The following is a 25787-nucleotide window of genomic DNA, read 5'->3' on the forward strand; positions in this document are numbered from 1 at the left end:
TAGATCCATTGCATAGTTGATATACATACAAATACTTTATTGCATTTATAATATTTCCATCAGAGAGCATTTATCTGAACAGAAAAGTACCTAATTATCCAATCTAATGTTCAAGTGCTTCAATTCTATACAATATATGTGCAGTGCTACTTTTTTCAGTCTTGGTCAGGGGATCAGGTTATTATCTCTTTAGAGAATATAAAAAATATATATTTAGTTAAATGTCAAGGTTTACAAGTATGCAAAGTGCAATTCATTTGTTTTTTATATAAAGATCTTTTTAGCACCACAATATAACATCAACAGTTGATGAAATAAAGGTTAGCACTCTGCAAAAGCTAACATAAGCTATCTCTACATAAATTACATTTATGTTACAAAGTGATTCTTTATATTGTGTTTTGCTAAATCTGGATTGTGAAAGTAATCTGTACTTCATCTGAAGTCAGTTAGAAAGTCAGCAGCACCCCCTGCTGGTCATATTTACATTGACTTCATTGTAACTCCTTAGGAGAAATGTTATCACTTAAGCCCATGTATAACAGTCATAAAACATGTTGGTGTAACATCCAAGTAATTACATGCATACAGTATTTTACAAACATATTATTTACATTCTCAGATATAGTCGCATAATCATTCCTAATGGAGGCGTCACAGACTGGTCAACAGGTGTACAATGTTCCCCTGGTTCCTGTGCCCATGTTGATTGGTCAAGAGAAACCTTTTCCGAACTTTGACACCAAGATGATGTCTTCCTTTTTACATCCAACTCCTGATAGTTCCGAGGTTTATTTCTACATGTTCATGCCAGTTTGGTTGTCATCTCACCTTCAAGCCTGAGCTGCAGATTAACCCTGTTTGCCCAAATTACATTGAATAATTACTGTGGCTTCAGTCACTTCTCTGTCAGCAGGGAAAGAAGAACCAAAACCAGTTAAATGAAACTCGAACAGTTTCCTTCACAACAGTTAGGTATTGTCTTTATAGACAACGCTGGCCTGCTTATCATTAGTATGACTGCATGTCTATTTATTCTTTGCCTTTCACGTTATTTGGTATGCATTTGTCTGCTGTTTCCCGATGAGTCTTTCAGAGCAGGTTGCAGTGTTTCAAACAGTTGCATCCATCTGCCGTTTGATGCCACCATCATGTGAACTTTAAAACAACAGCTTCATGACGCTGGGCAGAAATAAAAAAACCGTATGCCCCGTGCACTTTTCTTCTGCTGTCAGTGTCTGTTTTTAGTATTGCCAAGTGCACATACTATTTCCTTTCTGACCATCCTGCCTAGTGGCCAGATGTCTCAGGGAAGAGCCCCACTGAAAGTGACAATGGGCAGGCAGAGGAGGGAGCAGAATGTGGAGTTGAGAGGCTGGATTTGAGCTGAGCTCGGAGCTTTCCTTAGCCTCCAGTCAGTGGAGCTGTCGGGTTTATAACACACGGATATGTCACATCTATACAGTATGGGAGAAAGGAAGATGTTTGGGTTAGATAAATAACAACACTTTCAAGGTTTGTAACTTCTGTGTGGATGGTGTAAATATGTTTATTCAGAATTCATGTATGTTCCCTGAAAGGAAAATGTGGTTCTGTCGGCCAAAGATGCAGATAAAACAAGAAATTTCAGTTCAGAAACGATTTCTCTGACATGTGAAACTCCTGAAATAATAGATAAAGGGAGCTTATCGAGAGGAGCTAGCACTTCTTGGCAGAACCATTTTGTTTATTGGTTGGTGGTTTACTGCTTCTTACCAGACACTATGTATGTATATGTCATCTGCGTGTGTGTATATCTGTGTGTGTCCACACCTTGTAACACTCTGCAGTATTTTTTTCTCGTCCTGGTCCAGACATACAGCAAAGGTTGTGTTTTCAGCACCGCTGACCTGCACCTTGTCCACCTTCACCTCTGTTGTGCTCAGCTGCTATGAAAGGCAATAAACAGACTACAATTAATACATTCCACCTCAGATATTAACATTTTGGAGAAGTAAAATGCATTTTTTGCAGCTCCTTTTAAGTTGTTATACTTTTGATTTTGAAACACTTGTTTTGCGCTGAGTTGTAAAGAGAGAATTTAGCTAAAACTGATTATTTTAAACAGGTATGCAATCATCTGAGAACAAATGTTTCAAGTCAAAATAGAGTCAGTGGTGAGCAAATAATATTATTGTCAAACACACACAAGCAAAAGAGTATTTCCTGTGTTGTGGCTTTACGTTTCATAGAGCAGTCAGGTTGAAATAACGTTGTTCTCAGCATACGTGATGAGAGATTTAGGTCAGGTGAGTTTGAGATGCTATCGTAATGTACTGAGGTCTCTGTCTTTAAATAGAGAGTTGCAGAGATGTATGTAAAAGCATGCTGCATTTGTTTTAACCACCAACCACCGTGAGAGGCTGATGTCACGTATACTGTAGCTCACCTGGTTGTAGCCCTTCTTGCATTTACCGCTCTGCCTCTTCAGGACCTCAGTCATCGTGAGCTGTAGGCACTCCATCTTTGCGTCTGAAAGAGAATGCTTTAGTTAAAATTTGAATACACCTAGACAAACATTTCATCATTGCCTAAAGCAGGTATCAAGGAAAACATAAAGGAATTTCCTTTTAACATTAGCTTGAGCACAAACAGTCTAAATGATTATTGAATAAAAAACGTTTTCTTCATAAACAATAATATTCCATGAGGTTGAATTAACACATATTTCAATCCAGCAAAGTTTGACAAATCATTATGGTAGCCAGTGGCAGATGCGTACCTAGTTCCTCGGGATTCTTGCATGCTTTGGTTAAATTTACTGACGTACAGACTTTGGTTTCTCTTTTCCACTGGCTTCTCCCACTGATCACCACCTGGGAGGACAAGAGAGGATAACATTGCTGTTTTGGAAAAACACTAAACAAATGAGAAAGGATTGATGGGAATTTTGAATTGGAAACAATATTTCCATCTGCAGGAATGTGTCTAATTGAAAAAGGGGAACAGATAATGAATAACATCAGTAAAAAGGAACATAATGTTGACATGTCTCTAATGCTTCCTACCACAGGGACCACAGAGGCTCTAGCTTTATCAGGAAATGGCTTCATGGATTTAGCAGACTTTGTATTTTGTGACAGAATTTGGAAGTGTCATTTATTGTGCGTTGAAGCATAACCATAACCGAAACTGATTGGGATTAATAGGGGAAACCTGCATCGTCATCGTTTTTTTTTCTGCTGATATAATGATTTATTTATTGTGTTATTTCTTGTAGAGTGCAGTTTAAATACATTATTTTTCAGAGAGTACAATAATTAACAATCTTACCCTGTTGGATACCACCTCCAACTTCAGGGGCACTGCTTCTCTGTCACCGTCAATACCAAACCGTTTACTGGCAGCGCCTTTTTAAAGAGAACATGAGAGCAGTGTTTCAGTTATTCTCGTTAAAAATAATGCTACAATACTGTGAAATATGATAACAAAAATCCAGGCTTATGAACAAGTACAGCTCAGGATTTTTGCATTGTGAAATTAGTTTTAAATACAGCGTTAAATATAGAATAATATTACATTTGCAATGACAGATAATTTAGTTTAAAGAATATTTTGAATAATGGAATAGGTCATTTTCTCTGTAACTACCGGACATGAGGCATACAGAGCTTTCCCCGAATTTTGACTTCCTAAAACTGAAATAAAAAATCAGAAGTGCATGTGGTGGCGACAAGTAAAGCTAAAAAAGTAGAAGTAGACTGAATCATGAAATAGAAATAACAGATGTTCCGCCACCATAAATGGAGTCCTGTCTCAACCTCATAAATACTTCCATGGAAAATGTGGAGGTTTTTATTTATTGTGTCACTGTTGCTAGGATATGAGCGTGTGTTCTGCTTGTGTGTCACACTCACCCATGGCCTTTATTGCTCGTGTTCCTGCAGTGTGACCCAACTCTAGGGAGTGGACGAAGACCTCAGTCCTCCTCCCTCCACCAGCTAATGTCAGCTGCAACACCAAAGATCTTCAATCAATGTATGGCTTTTGAACAGTGTAACATCTCTTAATGCAATGCCCCACAGGGCTTCAGGGCAAATCTGTTCACAAGGGTGCTAAAATCTGGTCCTTTATATAATGTGTTGTTGCTTGGTATGTGTTTTTTGGTGTAAAAATGTGTCACCTCGGCCTGATAGAGCTGGATGAGGGTTGGCCGGGAAGCGTTGCGGCAGTAGTACAGGACCAGATCGGCCAGGATGGGCAAACGCTGCTCATATGAACTATCATATGACTCTGACTCCGTCTTTGAGGTTTGCTGCAGAGCAAAACAAAAACAACATAATACTCATGATTTATGGAAGAACAGCCTAAACCAAACATTGGACATTTATGTAATGAGTTATTGCTCTGGGCTTGATCTATCTGCATGATAGCAATGTTGTGGCAACATACAGCACTAGACTAGGGTGTGTTTCAGTTTTGGCAGTGTAAAAGTTAGATTCCAGTTGTACCTGGCAGACGACGTTAGCAGGCAAGTTCATCAGGCTTAGGGTGTTTCTTTCGTACCAAGGGTCCAACATACCAAGGAGGTTGGCAATGTCATTAGTGCTGTCCCCTGTGGCCGTGAGGTGGGGATCCTGGTTAAACAAAAGCATACATTATAACAGTGGAATTTTCACATCTCTCTGTTAACTCAACTGTACAGCTCTGCTACTTACAGCTAAGTAAATACATCTTGTTCTCAAAGTATAGTATTTAGTTGGAGAAGTTTTCTACTTACATTAGACAGGGCTGCTCCTTTGGGACTTTGAACCACAGGACCCTGAGACTTCAAACTCCCCTGCCCTGCTGCAGAGTCCCTCTTCACCGGCACAAAGTAGAACTGAAGCCTGAACACCCTGCTGAGACGCGGACACGCACTCTCCTTCCTCCTCAGGCTATTGTAGGCTCTGGCCACCTTCCCTGCTACGTGATCAGCACCAAACACCACCACCCTCAGCGTGGTATTCTGATTGTCCTCGTCACTGCTGAGAATGGGCCTCCTTCTGAAGCACACATGTCTGAGAGTTTGACTTGGTGGCTGGAAAAAGGGCTCAGTACAACGTAACTTAACCTGTTGCGGCAGAGAGTTGGAGCGGGGTTTGTCTCGCACAACTGAAATGTCTTTGGATTCTGTGTTTCCTAAGCTTTTGGCCCGATATAGTAACCGTGACTTCTTGGGTTTGCTGAAGAGCCGGTACAAGTGCTGGCTGAGCCGAGCTTTGTTTATTGGCTTTGGCAAAACATTTTCCTTGACAGGAGAGGAGCAGAGGTTGTCGTCAGAATCTTCAAAGTAGTCACTATCAGCTCCAGAAGTGACTGAGTAGAGGGACCGAGCGTAGGACTCTGAGGCTACAGACAAGGTGGAGAACATGGAGTCTTTGGAGGCGGTGGACACGGAGGAGATGGTGGAGGCACGATGGTTGGAATTGTTCCCATAAAGCATGTTAGATATTGAAGGCAACTCTACTCCATGTTCGTCCTCTTCTTCTCCTTCTCCGTTATCATGACCTGTCACATCCTCCTCCTCCCCTCCTCCTCCTCTTCATCTTCTTCTTCATCATCATCATCATCATCATTAATGTCCACCTCCTCTTCTTCCTCAGCATGCCCATTAGTTTCCTGGTCATCAGGCTCATGTTCCAGAAGTGTGTTCAGAACATCTGCAGGGATCAAAAACGACAAATATCAAATCATATTCAGCAGTTTATGTCATCTCCAAATTGGGGATGTTATTCCTGGAGCTAAAGAAGAAAAACTGAATCTTGATCAGGCCAAAGAAAAAAATAGATATTTGTCCTTTGTGAAATGAAGAATACTTTACCAAAGTTATCTTTTTCCCAGTGAAACATGTAACACTTGGCTGTAGGCAAGGGTAGAGTTTGTAGCATTCCTGGAAGGCACAACAGAAACAAGAGTAAAACAAAACCCTATCAGAAAAACACATACTACACTCTAAAAACGAATTCAGGCGACCTTTCACCTCCACTTAATTAAATGCATGGTTGCAAGATAAAAATGTGAGTTAATTGATTTAGATAAATATTTCAAGTTGCAAACATTAATTTATAAGTTGTGTTGACGTAATAATGTTGGTAATTACATCAACTTATTGTGTGTAATTTGAACTCTGATTTCTGCGTTAATTGACTTAAAACTAAATTCAAGTTGTAGTAAGCAATCAAGCAATCAATCAATCAAGTAATGCAATTGGCTTGATAACTTAATTGTTCTACACCTTGAGTTAAGGAGTTCAAGTCCACTCCCACTTAACATACCTGGACAAGTTCCGACAGTTAAGACAAATAGAAATATACAAAGGACATTTTAAGGTGAGTGTCATCTTTTGTCATTAAAATACAGTAGATGGCCTTGAAGTTGCACTGTATAGGCAAATTGCTGTTTGACCAAAATAAGCAGCCTTTGAACTGTGAATAGTTCAGTGAGAGGATACAAAGTAGTAGAGGCTACTGTGAGAGTACAAATACTTTGGTTACTTTGTGATATCGCTTTTTATTAAAAAAGAATCTCGGTGAAGCAGACCAAGGACATGCTTCTTGAGGTAGGATTGTTATTTAGAGTTGTCATTGAAATGCAAGTTGTTGGCAGTCACCCATTCAGAATATATTCATTTAGGTCATTTCTCTTTTTTTCCTTTTTCAAAAATAGCACAATACAATTGAAGTACGCAGAGAACTATAGCCATCCGCTGCCTTGTCGTGTACCTTGGAGAAAAGGAAGAGGACCTTTTCAAGGAGTTTAGCGACGTAATTAAAAATCTTGAAATAACATCAAATCCATGGGCACAGGACAAAAGCACTGCTCTCTGTCAGTTACATTTCGAAGCATATTGCACTTTTGGCCACACCCCAATCAATAATATCTTAGCAACGTTCAGCATGGATAGGTGTTGACAGCAATGGCATGGGAAAAGGATTGTGTACAAAGTGGCTTCTGCTCTTCACTTAACCAGTTCAAATATTGTATGGAACCTGCAAAAAAGATGAGAAGATACTAAAACTTGCACGGTTGTGATTGACAAAATCTGTCCACATGCATTTAAACACTAGGCAAAGTACTCAAAACCACCTCTGTGTGTCTTCAGGACCACATTGCCATGACGACACACACATGCAGACTCAATAGGTGAAAACAATACCAGCGTTGCTTTAGCAGCTGGTAATAATGGCTCTGAATTAGCTAAGAGTGACAGTTTAAAAAGTATGCAATTACCTAATTCATTATCTCTTATGTGCTAACCTATTATTTAATGTGCTTCAAAAGGACATGAATATAGCCTTCAACAGTGACCGGTCCACCCCAGGATCCGACCATACGATGGCAACCATCGTGGTCGAGGGAAACAAATGAATGAGCAAGCATTCTGCGTTAAATGTGTTCATACTGTTTGAGATAATGACTGTCGGCAGTGAAAACATCTTTGTTACATCTTTTGTCAAATTGATGTGTGTGATCTGCAGATTGGTGGCCATTGAGAGTTTGTTTCTGTAGTTTTACAAAAACGTTACAGATTGTACATATTTGGCACTGGTTTTAAATATGCAAAGGCCTCTAACTTCGTTGTGATGGCAGCATTTATTTGCTGTGTCCCCATGTCCCATGGTAATATGGCTAATGTGTTTATTTATTATTTGTGTGGCAATTTAAATGTGTTATTTATCTTTTTTTTCAAGATTTAAATGAAGCTCAGCGCAAGTTATTTCAGGAAGACTGGGTGTATATACATTCACTCCGCAGCTGCATATAATCAGCTCATCACAGGCGTTCTCTTTAACCTATTACATTTCACCTCATTCTCCAGCAGCCAATCAACATGCTGCAGCCAAACTATAAAATGGTTCTCCTCTCTCCTGCAGTCAGCTGTGATTTCAGGTGTCCATGCACCTTATCATATGGCATGTGTCAATAAATGTTCAAACAAAATGAATTCTCTCCTGATTGAAACATCATCTGTTGAAATAAACAACTGCAGTTCAAAATAAAAAGTGAATTGCCTAAAATTTTTGTTGTGGAATCAATTAATTTCTTTCTTTAAAGGCAAAAACATGAAAAAGCTAAGAAAAAAAACTATTGAATACAATATATTTGGAGCAACTTCATTTATAAATGGTTGTCAACTTAAAAACGTGTGTTCACAATGATGGTAATTAAGTACATACAACTTAAAATTCCTTTTAAATCATACGGTAAAACAAGTTGGAACAACTTAATCTTTTGAGTAATCAACTTCAAAACTTGTGTTTATGCTACCAATTATTAAGTAAGTGGTAATTAAAAACACCTCTGATTGTAGAGGAAAAGCCTTCTCCCCTAACTCAAATAACTTTGTTGCTTTAAGACAATTTCATTAGAAGTTGTCTTAACTCAATAAACATTGATGCAAACGGTTGCGTTGATTTTCTTTGTTGAGCCAAGGCATTTGTTTTTAGAGTGCAGGAACTGAATTATTATGATGTGATAGCCGCTGTGTAGGAGCCAAAATGCTTGTTTAGCCATTGCTTAATATTTCTATTATTTGTTTACAACACTTTTAATTTTAATTCTGGCAATTATCACATGGGTGTGGTACATTGGAATTTAAGTCACCAGTTCATGAAATCTGCCCTCTTACCATCAGACCTTCTTCCATTGGATGCTGGGACTCTCATGCTCTCCCTCAGTTGCTCGAGCCCCTGGATCACATGACTGCGACCCTTCACAGGGTCCTTCATAGCCGCAGCGGCCTCTAAGACATCACTTATCGTGGAGAAGATCGACCCCAATTCATTCACATTTTTGGGCTGAAAAGAGTAGTCACGATATGTTATAGTTTAGGTACACGTCTTGACACATTCCTGTCTACTTCTTTAAATAGCAACACTATTTTCTTCTTCAAAAGTATGTCAATAAAGTGCACTAGATGTAATGCTACATATGTCCTTTGATGGTATTGTTTACAAGGTTATCAATTATCTTAAATACTATGAACTACTGGTGTTAATTTCAAACATAGGTAAACAGGCTTTCTATATACCTGTTTAGAAATAACAATTAAACCCATTAACAAAAGGTAAGTAACATATCATTTAATTGTGTTTCTTCTAGTCGACAGTTTAGAGCTCTAAACATACCTGCAGGGCTCTATGGATGCTTTGTAGAGGGTACTTGGTGCCTAGTGCGGACTGGAAGGCGTGTTTGATCAGGTTGATGTAGGTCTCTTCCCGTGAGTGCTGTATGCGACTGAGCTGCTCGGCCACTGAGAGAAAGTCAGCGGGCATCTCGCACGGGTTCATCAACAGCACCGTCCTGCAAGCAGCAACACAGATTGTTTCACTGGTAAAGTGTAAACATCTATGCAAACGGTATGGTAGTGGTGCATTAAGGTGGTGTTGAAGGGGATGTCGGATGAATAGGGACTTTCCAGGTCAGGAAGTACTAACCACCTCAATGCTACAGTATCACTCAGTTACAGAGATGTTCACAAGTCTTTTTTTGCAAGTCCAAGTCAAGTCTCAAGTCTTTGGTCACGAGTCCAAGTCAAGTCTCAAGTCTTTGGTCACGAGTCCAAGTCAAGTCTCAAGTCTTGGTCAGAGTCCAAGTCAAGTCTCAAGTCTTTGTGGGGTGAGACTTGATCAAGTCTCAAGTCTTTGGTCACGAGTCCAAGTCAAGTCTCAAGTCTCTAAAAAATAAAAGTCTCATGTCTCTTCTGTTTGTAATAAGCCTTCTATTGTCTGCTTCTATCCAGTCTGTTAAGAATACTGCACAGCTATATCTAAGAAATTCAAAGCATTTACTGTATTATTATCACTCCTATATCTATTGGCATACAGTATCAGTACTGATTAGTTGTTTGTTATATGATCACTTTAAACAGGCTATTGCAATGCAATATGAGGAAAAACATCACACTTTAGCTAAATGCAAACAACTTATAAGAAAAACACTTCAGAATCAGAAATCAGTATCACAAATACTTTATTAATCCCCCGCAGGGAAACTGTGTTAAAAGTACTTAAAAGTAAACATTTGTTCTGTGCCATTTGCAACTAAAAAACTATTGCTGCAATATTATCTGAAATATACTGAACTGGTAATATTAAAACATGACCTGTTCCAAAAGAGATATCTACCATTAACACCATTTACCAGCCAAATGCTGGTAAATCGTGCAAGTGGCTGGTACTGTATGTTGCACGCACCAGCCACAAATAACAATGGCAATCTATTGAGTGGCTGGTAACATTTCAACATTCACTAGGCTAGCCATTTGGCCAGTGGACAAAAATGTTAAAATGTGACCTCTGCAACCGTATTGTTTAATTACACTGGGTCTCTAATTACATATTTTAAGTCTACTATAAATAAACATATTCCTCTATCCTCTCACTCAAACCCAGTGTAATGGTAACCTGATAAACCTGTAACATTAACGTTACGTGGTCAACAATAAACCTGTAACATTAACGTTACGTGGTCAACAATAAACCTGTAACATTAACGTTACGTGGTCAACAATAAACTTGTAACCTGCCTATAAACCGACAGAGGTATTTATGTATGTAACTATTTATTTTTCTACGTTTAACGTTAGCCAGTAGATGGTGCCAGCGGAACGTAATGATTAACGTTACCGACCTTTTTTATGTCATGTCAAGAGTTGGATGTCAACGCCACTCAACGCAAACAAGTGTGACAAGCAAACATTCACTCATCTTTTCAAATATTCAGTTACAAAGCTAGTAGCAAGCTAAGTTAACATTACATAGCTGATGCTGAGCTAAACATGTTTGCTAACCGTCCATATGCGTTAATGTGACTGACCTCTCCGGGTGAGTTTTCAAGTGCCTGATGAAATTTGACGTTGTTGCACCAGCATCCTTGATTTTAATATTGCAGACTTTGCAGTGTGCGCTCCTTTTGTTGGTGCCGCCGGCGTTTTGTTCGAAGTTTTTATAGTTGAACCTAATTACAAGCGGTACAGCTGCAGGTGTGCGGCCTGTCGCCATGGTGTTACCATGATGTTAATGTTAAAGGTGGGGTAGGTAAGTTTGAGAAACCGGCTCGAGATACACTTTTTGTTATATTCCATGGAATGCTCTTAACATCCCGATAGCCGGCCCGGCTAAAGTAACTGGATGGCCTACCTGCCTGTCAGCCTTCCATCGGGGCACAACCTTATCTCGTGCCCTCATTGGTCATGTGCGCGTTCGTGTGTGTTGGAGGAGGGGCTCTGTGAGGAAGTGGCAGATTTTCTCTGGTTGTGTATTTTCCAATTCTAGCTATCTCGAGCCGGTTTCTCAAACTTACCTACCCCACCTTTAATACGCCAAAAATAGAAAACACAATGATTGTTCACGAGTCCCAAAACACGAGTCCAAGTCGAGTCCGAAGTCTTTTGAGCAGGAGTCCAAGTCAAGTCTGAAGTCTCTGTGTGTGCGACTTAAGTGCGACTCGAGTCCGAGTCACAGACTCGAGTCCCCATCTCTGCTCAGTTAACCTATTGACACTGAGTGCTAGTTTTCTTTTTAATTTAAAAGTATCATGTCAGATCAGGTTATTTTGAACCACCAACATGTAGAAACGGGACCAATTTAACAAGAAAGCAGAAGGGTTAAAGATACCACAGATAATCTGAAATGAACTGAAAAATATTTGTCATGATGAACATACCACTGCCAAAAGGGCTTTACAAACAAGTTGCACTCATACAGAGTGGATTGTTTACTTATATCACCATCACTTTTTTAAGCATCATATCCTACGTTGTGTACAGCCTGCATAGCCTACTGTAGGCTACCGTGTATTCTTGTGTTTTAAAGTCTACAAAGAAAACGTTTTTTTAGTTTTTAATTTCTGAACTTACATGGTCTTGGAGCTCTGGCCAGGGGAGTTAAGGAACTGTTCTTCTCTCACCAGTCTCTGAAAGGAAATCCCTGTGGGAAAAATATACTCTATTAGTGAATTCCATCTTGTGATACTTTTTTAAATGAACTACTCAACAACAACATAAGGTTACGTATGACTATGTCCTAGAGTTGCCCAGTTGCAGGCAGATAAAGTAGTGTATTATTTAGGACAGCAGACACACCCATGATGATACGTCACCAACAGGTGCATGATGCTACCTGCCTAGTGAGATTTACCCTAAAGGCTAAATGCAAAAAAATAACTGGTGATTTCCCTGTGGCTGCAAAGAAGTTATTGAGCACCAACATTTTAAAAGTTTTGAGGAGGCATAGGGACAGACTGAGAGGGCTGTATATTGTTTGAGAATGAACAAGCAGAGAGGATGACGAGGTGTACAAGACTCGCAGAATGACAGGAGAGTACATTAATGCACCTTAATACATGTGATGTGTTAACATGCTGCCCTCTGTTTGCATTGATGTGGGTGTATGGCTGCAGTCGCTGTGGACTTTATTACGATATTATCTCTGTGTTGTCTACTTTTTGGCGTTGTATTCTGCTGTGCTGAAGATACGAAATGTCGTTTTTTTTAATTTAGAGGCTATGGAGGCTTGATGGCTTCATATTGTATGCGTTGGACCCACTTTAGTGTCCGTCATTATTTCTTTTATTTACTTTATTTATTTGAAAAGCGCATCTAATCACCTTGTTTCAATCATTCATTCAACAATTTAAAAGAAAGGTTGTGGCTGTGAGTGCATTAATTTATTCTGTTGATGTGTTATCAGCACTTCCTTTGACCCTTCCTGTACATTTGAGCATACTCAAAGTGTTTACATGTCGCTTCTTCTGCTTTTTGTTTTGTAAATGCTGAGGCCTCATTGGCTTTCAAACCATTTCACATTAGAATGAAGAAGTGTCCAGTTACACCTCAAGCCTTATCATTTTCCTGTTATTGATGTTGGTCCTGCTGAAGTTTGATGTACAATATAAGCACTGTCCTCTGCTGTCCCACTAGGGGGAGTGTGATTACCAAGTTTGAACGACAATAGTGTTTCAGAGACTCAGTCAAGAGAGTGATATATAAATAGACACACTAACACTACACACACACACACACACACACACACACACACACACACACAACACACACACACACACACACACACACACACACACACACACACACACACACACACACACACACACACACACACACACACACACACACACACACACACGCACACAATACATATTGTGGTTCTTGAATACCAGTTAACCATCTATATTTACCGGGAGCCTTGATCTCCAGTTGTAGAGTTGAGAGGAGGTCTTTGCACACACTGCAGTAAGGCTCAGGCCAGGTGAGGAAGCAGCGAAACACCTCAATAGCTTTCTCAATCAGCCCTTTGTCTGGAGGACAGTATGGAGTCTGAAACCGAGGCACAAATGAAGTATTTTAGTTGGGATCATACATTGCATTACTTAATGTACTCATCATTACTATATTAGTGGACCAACCACTCAGGTCTTTTGAAAAGAGGAGGGTTTCCTCAAAGCAAGTGATGATGTACAAACTTGTTATATTTTCTATTTAATCCTGATGGATCACGTAATAACATCTGTTAATGTTATGTAAACACCTAAGCACATTATTCAGCATGTATGCTTAATAAGTGGGGCAATATAACTAACTGACGGCTTAAATCAATATTGGCTTATCCATTATTCCATTACTGCTCATTTTTGAAACCATGTCACTTATCTTGGAGTTAGTTAAGCCAGTTCACTTTCCAAATTAATTATACACTAATTTGTCACAATATTACAACATTTTAAGAGTATTACACTATCAATTGCTACACAGCGAGCTAACACTCTGGCATTCTTACAGTAGTAACCACTGAAAATAAAAAGTGTTGTGTGAAAGGGTTTGAATCAAGTTGAATATGTTCTCATAGTAACGCATAAAAAATACGTCATAGGGGTTTGCATTGAGGAACTACCAAAGGTTTTGAAAGTGCTCTTTCACATCAAACACTGAATGGTACTGAGAAGTGAGGAAAGCTTAACGATTGATAACATGTTGATATTGATTTGTACCTGTAGCAACGTGGAGGAAAACATAATAGCGAGTGGAGCCACCAGCTCATACTGACACTGCTCCTGAACCTGAACTCACACACATTCAGACAGACAGAGAGAGAACAGGGATTTGGGTGAATATTCAGCAACTATAGTACTGTTTTACTTCATTGAGACAAAACCACACATTACATGAACAGTGGACAACATCTTCCTCCCTCACCTCTTTGGTCTTCTTGAGGATCTGCTGTAAGAGGATAATGAAGTTCTCAGGGTCCCTCTTCACCAGCTCCTCCAGGCTCCAGCGGTTCATTGACTGACCGGCAGAGCACATCAGCACTAAAAGACGGCACATGTGGATTCATGTTAGTGCACAAATTCAGACAGCCTCATAGACATTGAACAAGATACAAAATTAACATGTGCTACCTCACTACTACTATTTGCCTCAACCCTCAAAAAGACAATGACTTACTGAAACCTCTCCAGCCCTGAGTTAGTTATCTTTCAAAGTAAGGTTTTGTGCATATGAGCAGAGCTGTGCCACGCTGCACGTACTTATTTGATTGATCATCACTGAATCAGTATTTTGTTTTTGAGTGACAGCAGACTAAATGAGACAGAGGCAATCACTCGACGATATTTACGATACTAGGTTAGTTTTTGTTGCATATTTTGCTATAGTGCAACGGCTGTTTGCAGAGACCACTATATGTATAGCCACTAGTCTAAAAATATACCATTTGCTACCACTACTAAATGGCTGGTGTATTATTTTGACAGCATCAACACTTATAGGTCAACACTGTGTTTCTAGTTGTGCATTATAAAATACAACTTGTCTTTGTGCTTTTTGAAATACACGCTAATGAAACAGAGAGCAAGGTTAAAAGCCAAGTTTATTTAGCTTTCTGTACATTGTTCCATGTGAACGAAGCCCTGTAAAACGCATTTTGTCCTTTGGGCCATCATTAAGAAGAAGTTATTTATCACGAAAAACAAGAATTACACACATGCCTATTATTTATTGCAACCTTTACATATGAGGCATTTAATTCCAATTGTTCATTTCAATAAATCGTAGCTTATAGAACTACAAGAAAAAACAGGTTGTTTATGAGTTGGGCCAAAGGCCGGTCTGTAACAACTCACAGCAGGACGTTAAAGTCCATAACTGTTAGTGCTGGTGCACTTCAGGCGTGTGTTTTATCACCTTTTGTTCAGTGTTTCTTGTTAGGATGTTTTGTCAGGACAGATTTCCTGTTGCAAGAAAACAGAGTTAAGGTATCCTCAAGAAAATACATGTTTTGGTACTAAATATAAGGAAATCTGCAATAGGGATAACTAGACACATATCAATATTGCACAGTTAATAGGACGTTTGGATTCCATTATCATTTTGTTTTCACAAAAAAAACACTAGAAACTGTATTTTAGACATTATAGCTTTTGAATGTCTAGGAAGAAGAATTGTTGAGCTGATTGCAGGTTTCTATATCTTTGAAATGTAAATGTAATAAAACAACAGTAGAGATCTGTGAATACAGCATCTCACACAGCAATATGAAAAACACACACTCACAAAAACAACTAAGACTGATTGCTGACTCCTCACAAGCACCTATCCATTTGATCCCTCAGTCTCAACAACTCCAACTGCATCTCAGAGGAGCTCAGGTCCCAAGGGTATAACACATAAGCAGTATTTCGGGTTACACATAAATGATTTCCATGAAACTTCTTTATTTTTCTTAAGTTTTCTGCACTTAGGAGCATCATGAGCATTTCCCGGACAGCACTATGGTCACTATTTTGATAAAATGCCATTACTGGAGATTAAGCCGCAGGTTTTCAAAAATACCCTGATAAGATTTCAATTAAAACATGTTGTACTTAAGTTCATATGATTGTAATCACACTTCTGTCCAGCAGTGGCTCAGTCAGCAGGGGCTTGGACTGTGAGCCGTAGTGTCGCCGGTTCAAGTCCCCAACCAGACCTAAAATATGGAGTGTGGACTGCTACTTGGAGAGGTCCCAGTTCACCTCCTGCCCTGCCGTGGGGCCCTTGAGCAAGGCACCGGATAACCCCCCACCCCCCTCACTCCCATTGCTCCCCGGGCGCTGTGCAATAGCTGTCCACTGCTCCTAGTAGACTCCTGGTACTAGGATGGGTTAAATGCAGTGGCCACATTTCACTGTGTGCTCTGCATGTGTGACCATTAAAGAGGGGTTTCATCCCTCCCATTCTATCTATCTACTTAAAGACAACAAACCAGGCGGTAACCTACCAGCCTGAAACATGAAATTATTCTAAAGTTTTCTTTTTTATCTGATATCCAGGGTCTCAGGTCTATGAGAAAATTATCCTTCGTTCTAACCTAATTTCTGACCTCAGTTAACATGTACTGAAGGGTTTGTGGTCTCAACCTTTAGTTTCATGTCTCCTTCAATATGGCATGATATTTATTTTGCAAATAATGGTCACATGTATAGTACACTACATGAGTAAGGGCACATCTTGTGATTGACAGGTATCTTCCTTGTAGTAATGAAGTGAGGTGGAGAATGAAACCTGAAAAACAAACTCTTCAACTGGCATGTTTTATACATTTAAAATCATATAATCCTAATCGATCAGGGTATTAAACCTAGAACATGTTTGTATAAGTAAATGTCAGAGCGTCCTTCGGGAGGCCGATGCCAATCTTATCTCCTGCCATGTTTTTACACCGTTTCACAAATGTGTGCCTCATGATGCCTCACTCACACACTGTGGTCTGTGCCACCACTTCCTCTCAGCTGTCTATTCACACAACTTCCTCCAGGCCTCAATAACGTTCCCCTGATGATCTAACAGCTAGTGCGTCATCAACAACAAGCTCAGAAACCATGTACTCGAATGCCGTTTGCTGAGTGTCTGTCACAAGCTGCCCTTGTGTTGAGAAAGCAAGAACAAACAACTGCCTTCTGTTCAAGTCAGCCCTGTAAACAGCACATTCAACTGTGTGTACTAGGGTGGATATTTCTGAGAAAATGTGTTTCTTGTACCAATTGGTTTGAATTATGGTGAAGGTTGGGTGAGTCTCTGACCACCTTAATTCAGACTTGGACCCCAATCAAAAGATGTTAACGTAGATGGGTCATGACGTTTGAATATCCCTACCTTAAATTCAATATTGCAATATGTTTTCCATATTCTTGCCTAGAAGAATCTCGGAATAGGAATGAAGACACCTAAAGTGGACCATATAATTTTGTAACTCTGGTATTACCTGTATATCAGTATATGTATGATTGCAAATACTTAATTGTATCACATGACACATTATGCTGTGTCTGTATGACTTCTCATATCTTAGATACAAGGTTTTATCTGAAAAGATGCATAATAATTCCCGCAAAAATCTTAATTGAAGCAGTGCAGAAACATTAGAAGTAGTTTTTACATGCGTCACTGCCTTCTTAAACCAAATCTCAGCTGTTGTCCTTATCACTGCTGTGGCCCCTGGAGACTTACCGTTCCAGTGGTGAGCTGCTGTTGGGCTCTGTCTCAGCCCGTCCAGACATCTGTCCAGAAGGTGCTGGATCCTGTCCTCTGTGCACGACGTGTGCTGCATCCTTACTGCTCAGTTTCTATGAAGGGACAGGAGACAGAGCTGGTCTTAGCAATCAGAATCTGATACATTCCCATTCATGTTTTCTGTGGAATTTTATCTCCAAATTAATTTACATGTGTTCAAAATGTTCACATACACGCATGCACACAAACATGTCCCTCTCTTTTCATGAACAGTATGTGTTATCACGTATGTTTTGCATACATGCAGGTCACCCAGTAGGTATGGAAATGTGTCTAAGATACACAAACCATAAAGGGACATTTTTATAGGGGAAGGAAAAACAGACAGGGGTTTGTTTGTTTTGATATTTGGTTTCCATAGTTCCTGAAATGTCACATGCACATATGTTTTGAAGTCTGTTCTGCCTCAAATCAGTGAATTTTATAAAAGGTTTTGCCACATTAGCTGCATGTTCTGTGATGTATGCAAATATTATATCATAGATCAACAAATAACCTTTAGCTTCTCTAGTTAAGTGTTCACAGATGCTTACCCTACAGCCATATGACAGTATATACAAAAACTAAGAAAACTATCTAGTCTCCAAATCACTATAAAAGGAGCCATATTAAAGGTTCTTGCTGAACACATAAAAAACAGCTTTTATAATAGACTAACAGAAAAAAACAGCTTTTATAATAGACTAACAGAAAAAAACAGCTTTTATAATAGACTAACAGAAAAAAACAGCTTGCAGGGATTTAGATTTAAAATCACTTGTAAAACAATGCTGCGGATCAGAGAGACATGTTGGAAAAAGACAAAAGGAATAATGTCAGTTTGACGACAGACTTGTAAGTACATTATGTCTACAACACTGACTCAGAAGGGTTTTTTGAACTTCACATTTTAAACTTCCATTTATCTTTACTTTTACAGCATCAGAGGGCAACGTAGGGGTGGCTCCATGTTTCACTTCTGTTATTACCACTTCTCATCAGAAGCAATATGCATATAAAGAAACTGGGGACATCCCATCAGCATCGTGAAACATTGGAGTGACAGATTTATCTTTAAGGTATAACAACATCCATGATGGCAGGTGTTAAATGACACAATTAGAAAGCTGCAACACCAACCAAACAAAACCAAAAGTCACCCCGGACAGCTAGCCAAACCAAGATGTTTCAAATTAACACACACATTTGTTCAGTGACCACTTCTTCACTGGCAACTACAACATTGCAAGTTTTCAAAATTCCCCAGAAAGGTGATTTTGTCGTGGAACAACTTGGGTCCGATATAATCAGACACAAATAATCTCTGCATAGTCTTGTCAAGAGTTCATTTGTGATTCGCACAAATTGTGTTAATGGTTGTTTGAAGGATAACAATGCTTTTTGGTTAATTATGCTACTTTGACTTTGCATACATTTAAACTACAAATATTGCGAGAACGCCCCATCTAGCCAATTTCTTGTTTTTTTGTATGTATGAGTTTTATTTTATCAGACATTGTTAACTTCACATACAAACTAGGATGAACTGGTTTACTGACTACAGCTTCTCCAGATGGGAAAAAGCTTGTAACTTAATATGCAGGATATATATATATATATATATATATATAAAAAACACCTTATATGAATATATTGATATACACAACATTTGCTGTAGAGCATGATTATTGAAGAGACACATTTAGATTTTTTGTTCATGTTTTAGACTAATACTTGACTAAAAGGTATTTTAATGAATGAATATTCATTGGAACGTGGTTCAAAACATGGAAATACTGTATATATGTGCTACTTCTGGGAAAAGTCTAAATAAAAAAAGTCTTGAGAAACAGAACAACTTTACTTCCCTTAAAAGCTTTTTAAAGATTTGCTTTTTTTATTCGCATTTGACAAGCTGTGCAGTTTTTGTTTGACATGTAAAGCCACATTTTTAAAAACCTAATAATTTAATAACTTACATTTATATAGCGCCTTTCAGGGGACCCAAGGTTGCTTATTTCGATTATATTAAGAGCTAAATGTTGACACACAATGAATTCCTTGCTTCATTGATGAAAAATAAGCATGCGTGTTTGTTAACCTATTCTTTAATAAGCATTTCAGCCCACAGAGACAGAGATTAAAACTGTTTTTGGCTGATTACATCTTCTCAAAATTTCCCCAGAGCATGCCACAAATTCCCCTTTTCACACCATTTCATTTTGTTATTGGATGAGTCACTTGCTCATACACACCCACTCACAAAATAACCCTACTTCAAACACACACACACACACACACACACACACACCCACACACACACACACACACACACACACACACACACACACACACACACACACACACACACACACACACACACACACACACACACACACACACACACACAACACACACACACACACACACACATACACACTGGACACTTCAAAGCAATAGGCTCACATTTTGGAGAATATCATTATTTGTCTTCACTCTTTGCAAAAGCCTGAAAATAATATTGATACCTATTTCATATATGTCCATTTGCTTAACTAATTTATTTGAATGGAGACTGTTTGAGGATAACAAAATCCATATACCAGCAGGTGCCATTTATCCTCTATTCCGGGCTTTATGCTAAGCTAGCTTTGCTAAACAACAGCTGGTACTGAGTGGTATTGATCGAAGGTTCGTCGCAAAAGTGTACCTACCAGAATGTCGAACTATTTCGTACACTAACCACACAAACACACCTATTGAAACGTTACAAACCATTGTTCATTCATACTTAATAAAGTATAATACAGTTGGTCCCTGACACACAGTGTGGCAGGAAGCTCATGCAAACCAAAGACTGAGAAATAAAGCTCATTTATCCCCCTCCACTTTACTCCCTTTCCTACAGTTACCATTCAACAACAATACCTCCAGCTCCAGAGGTAAACACATCCATGCAGCCCTTGTTCTCAGCTGTCCCTCCTCCCCAGAGAGCCATTGTGTCTAAGAGGTGTACAAGTGGCACTGAACAGGGGAATAGAGCCATGCTTTTTGGACACTTGTGCTTAGCACTCCGGTCATTGTAAGGGTTGGACAGGTCTGGATGAAAGCCTGGTCAATGTGGAAGGAACTAATAAGTCAGATACTGTATATGATGACTCCTGCATCCAGGATGGGGTTCAATGGATACGTGTTAAGGTAATAAAGAGTTGAATACACTATGTGAGGTGGCAAAACGCAGTGAAAGTGTGGTTTAGAGGACGGCATCGAGTTGTTATGTTGGTGTCATTTTACAGTAGTAGTATATAAGTAATGGAATCATATTTCTATAAAAGAAAAGTTTGACACAAACATGTCACAAAGATGTTATATTATGTCTTTAAGTCTTTGCTGATGGATATTTCCCAACTCAAACATACTTCTGTGTATAAGCTTTATTGTAACAACAGAAGGCTATGTTGCCATGGCACTGTGAGTGGTGTAATCTCCTATAATCTGCCACAATATACATTTATTGGGATTTTAACAGAAAATGTCAATCCCAACTCCAGTGTCAGCATAGTTGTTGACGTGGAGTTTCTAGTGGTGTTACAAATGCATGAGTCTCTAATGTTTCATAAGAGGATATATGCAGCACATCCCAAGGTCACTTCCACTTTTTCATTGGTTGCAAATTTAAACAGTCAGACAATAACAAGTAGTGTTCTTGTAGTGGAAGAACGACTATAGATTCACACTGGACTGACAGTTAATTCCATTTCCAAGATTTCTGCACCTCCACCTGTGTCTCTCTTTCTCAAGCTGTCCTCCTTTTGCAGACTGCTTCCCATCTTTCCCACTGATCCCATTACCAACTGCTTCCTAACAGGAAGGTGGCGTCCCTGCTCAGCTGAGGAAGCAGGTGCCTCCCTATTGTTGTGGTGTGATCAGACTCTCAGATATACTCCCACAGACCAGGGAGAAGAGCTTGTGTATGTGTATGTACATTATGTCTGACTGTCATTTTATCTCAACCCTCCCCTTATTTAAAGAATATGATATTCAGATCCAGGGCCTCCTCCACTGGCCAATAGAGCTTCTCTACCCCCTTTCTCTCCACTGATCCACTGGATGTGAACTGGCTTTTCTTATGGCTTTAGGAAACCCCAGCGGCCAAACTCCAAAGCTCTCCTGTAACTAAGTGCTTCCCTTCAGTTCAAACAAACACTACCGGTGGGAACTGAACAGTCTAAGTGGACCACTGTTTAGCATAAAACACATCACTGGGTCTAAAAACCCAGCAAGAGCTCTCATGGATATGTGGATGTTGGAATTTCATTTTTTTCTAAACACTTTCTAGGATTTATTGCTCAAGTTGGCAGTGAGGTGAGATTGTTTTATTAACTGCTGTCCCCAATGTCAAGGATTAACTTTGTATCTTATTGTAAACCTTTTTCGGCCGGTTAATGAAAAAAATCAATTTCAATGGAGATTGGAGATGATTATTTACCTGATAAGGAATAACTGCATGTCAATATCATGCTGTACTTATTACCCCTCTTCACATAAAACATACTCAAGTAGGCCAATAGTATATGCAACTTTATATAAGAGACTCAAACAGGAAGTAATGACTTAAAAAAAAGAAATAAGCGAGAGACAACTCTTTGCTCTAGTTAATCTAACAGTACCAAAACATAGTGGTTGTTACAGAAAAGAAGGCCACCCTATATAACATTTGGTATTCACTTCCTCAATAAATCCTGATAAACATGATCATAACACTACCATTAATGCAAATATCAGGTTCTGTATTATCAAGTCATAATACTTAACTCCAAACAATAGGGAGCCAGTAAAGTCTATAATACACCAACATAACTATGTTCCTGTCGGCTCTGTTTCACAACACTAAGTTTTAACATTCAACAAATTATAAGATTTTCCTGCATATTTTCTTGATCTCCAGTAGAAACGTTATCCTATTATATTTGATTGAATGCAATTGAGAAAAAACATGTTTTCACCACTCCTACATCCCTTAATATTTAGTAACAGCAGGTGTGATGTGCAGAGATGCATATTTTCACATATACGGGGGTGTTGACCTCAAAGTATTTGTTGTAAAGGTGAAAATGAAGATTTCACTGACACAACAGCCGTAAAGAGGCAAACAGGAAGCACCGTGGTGAATAACACCCAGCGTTGCACTTGGATACTGCGTTTAAAAAAACACATTAAAGTGACTTTCTTCAATCCTGTTATCTCGTATCTGTTGTAACAAACAACAAAGCGTGTAATATCTGCTCCGTCTAAGACATTTCATTAATCTGATCTTTTCTCAGCTTTCTTTCAAGCATGACACGTGAACGCCTATGGCAGTTGTTATTTCTCAACAGGAGATGATTGTATTGAAACTGATTGTGTAATGAGACAATTTCTAAGAAAAAGGGATGACCCCGTTCTTAGGTTGCGCAGGGGAGGTTGGTCCTTATCTGTCAAGATGAGGGCAAGAAACAAGTAATTTGTTACAATTAAGGCTATGGTGAAAATGTATTCTAATGTTTTTTTATCAAGACTCATAACATAATAGATCAACAACAAGAGAAAAGGTTGTTCATTAAACGAAGAGGCAGTGTTTTTCTCATGGCTATAGAGAAATCAAAGCTCAATGTAGCTACTTTCATTTCATTTTGTGCAATCAAATCCAACCTCAAGAATACAGCGGCATTGAGATTTGGAATCGAGTCAAATCACAAAAAAAATTACTCGAGGCTTGACTTGCATTCAAATTGTGCAAAGCCACACTACTGGAACATTTTAAATAATGTTACTTCTTATGATAAAAGAACCGTTCTCAGACTAAGAAAAACACTTTAAAATAACACAGCTTTAAAAAGAAAATGTTTAATAATTAAATAATACAAATCTACACTTTTAAAGTTAGTGTTTAAAAGACCTGAGCTTACTTGACGGCTGTAGCTGCTCCTCGTGTCACACCTGAACCTCAAACTAAACCCTTTACAGTCGATGTGCTTTGTGGGTAATGGAGGTGCCGGGTTTGACAAGCAAGAATTATCAATCAATGTTTATTTATATAGCCCAATATCACAAATGTTACATTTGTCTCAGTGGACTTCACAGTTTGTACAGAATATCAGTATGGCAATACGACACCCTCTGTCATTAAGAATTACTGGTTCTGCTGCACTGATTTTGATCTTCGTGTTTTTTAAACTATTGATTGTGAGTGAAAAGCTAAAACAGGATATGAGTTGTTCAACTTAAAACTTCAACTGGGCAAATAAAACAAATTTAGAAAACGTATTTTTCATATGGATGTTTTTTTTACCTGAATAAGATCACTGGAGATTAGAATTTGCCATCTTCAGTTACTTCTCTTACATTACTGGTTATGATAACCTGAATTAAAAGTCAGTAAAATGTCACCTTCATTGACCCCCTACGATGACTGTACCTTTTAATTCACATGTGGCAGACAGGTTGTTGTTTTTGTAGTGCAAAAGGATGTAGAGTTCAGGCGTTGGCTCAGTAAAGTTTCTATTGGGTGGAGCCTCCAACGAACACTGACAATCAATCTGAAGTTTGCTTCAAAGAAAGTTACCAGGATTGTAGTCATTCATCACTGGTTGTCACTTTTCAGCATAGTTTTTATACTTATTCAAATAAATGAAGAATGGAGTAAAGACTTCTCAGTGTTTGTCATTGTGTGAAGTGCATATAAATGTTCCAATCAATTACACCTGCTCTGCAAAACCTGCTTCAGCCACTGCCTATCACCCCAGGAACATGAACCCATATCACTTTGTCTCTAAAGTGCTGACACAGTTATCTGATATGAACAGGTCGAATCTGCCTAAATAATTATTTCCATTTACAGATACAGGCATTCAAAGTGAGATAACTACCAGGCGCCTAACACATGGTTCTGTGTCTCTACTTCCTCAGCATTTACTAAAAACATGAATCGTAAAGAGCATGTGAAAAAGCAGAAGTTCCCAAAATGGTATCACAAGGGGGGGCCGCTGTGCTCACAGAGGGGGGCTTGTCTACATGACAGCTTTTCCCATCACTGTGACGCTGATGCTGCGTTTCAGCTTTTCTGACACAAAACAAGAGGCTTTTTGCAGAGAAAAGATCTTGCATATTGTAATAAAAAAACAATAACATGAGTCAAAACAAGATGACTTGTTTAAAGCTTTAAAAACAGGAGTCCCCAATATGTCAGTATACTATCATTTTGAATACTGTAGATGGATGAAGATAATTCATCTGTAATGAAGTAATACTGTCAAAAGTGATTGTATTCTGGGGTGATTGGTGGATGTTTAGTTGCAAACATTTGAACACTTCCAGATCAGTATCTACTGTCAGTCATGGAGTCACTGTTTCCTGAACATTACCAGAAGACAACATTATCAGATCATCATGCAGGCTGACATTCATTTACTGCTGTCCACATCTGATCATGGAGCAAGGTGCCCTTTCAAAATAAAGTGTACTGTTACTGTACGTCAAATAAACTTGATTGTCTTACCTGCAGTTTACCATCCAGGATTCATCGCTTCTGTATGCATCAAAAGAGTCCTGAAGGGTCTTCAGCTTACCGCTAGCCATTCATTCAACACGCACATCACGGTTTAACAGGCAAACCCACATCCTGGGCATGGCAGGCAGGCAGTGCAGCGAAGTGAAATCAGCCTCTAGTATCTGGTTGTAGCTCTCTGCTGCGCTCAAAGACGTCTCACACATGCAGTGCGCCTCACAAACAGGAAGTGTATGAAAGAGGTGCATGTGAGCACAATGAGGGAGGCTGCTGGTGTGTGTGTGTGTGTGTAGGTGGGAAGTGGCATTGTGTGTGTTTTTCTTCATGCGTGTGTAGGAGGTTGCATGTGGATTTTGAAGGGATGTTGGCCCTTAAAAGGAAGTCATCAGTTTGACGTGTTTGTTTTCATGCTATTTTCACACTTGAGTGAAGTGTCTTTGTTTGGGTTTTCTGGCTTTGTTCATTATTTTCTTAAGATAGGGAGTATTGGTTGTACTGTCTGTGCTTAATGGTATTAACACAATACACACACAAAGAGTAATTCAATTTTGACCTATCAACATTTCATAATCAATGGTGTAAAGAAGTAATATTTCTCACCTGTATCAAGATATAATACATTTCAAGTCTCAACGACTGTTACTAATAACACAGTGTGTATATAAATCACAA

General features: G+C 39.0%; 1 protein-coding gene across 1 annotated transcript; it reads right to left on the bottom strand.

The window, feature by feature from the left end:
- Positions 1-16: 16 nt before the first annotated feature.
- On the bottom strand, positions 17-25368 carry pik3r5 (phosphoinositide-3-kinase, regulatory subunit 5). The gene is given in 19 exon segments (XM_034203254.1): positions 17-1457; positions 1813-1928; positions 2429-2511; positions 2762-2855; positions 3313-3389; positions 3897-3990; positions 4163-4294; positions 4491-4616; positions 4760-5550; positions 5553-5681; positions 5843-5911; positions 8651-8819; positions 9150-9324; positions 11882-11951; positions 13219-13357; positions 14029-14097; positions 14234-14349; positions 17528-17643; positions 25107-25368. Coding segments are annotated over 18 exon segments (2700 nt in total). The 5' UTR covers positions 17628-17643; positions 25107-25368; the 3' UTR covers positions 17-1306.
- Positions 25369-25787: the final 419 nt, after the last annotated feature.

The sequence above is a fragment of the Gymnodraco acuticeps genome, unplaced genomic scaffold (genome assembly GCF_902827175.1).
Source record: "Gymnodraco acuticeps unplaced genomic scaffold, fGymAcu1.1, whole genome shotgun sequence".
In the NCBI taxonomy this organism is placed as follows: domain Eukaryota; kingdom Metazoa; phylum Chordata; class Actinopteri; order Perciformes; family Bathydraconidae; genus Gymnodraco; species Gymnodraco acuticeps.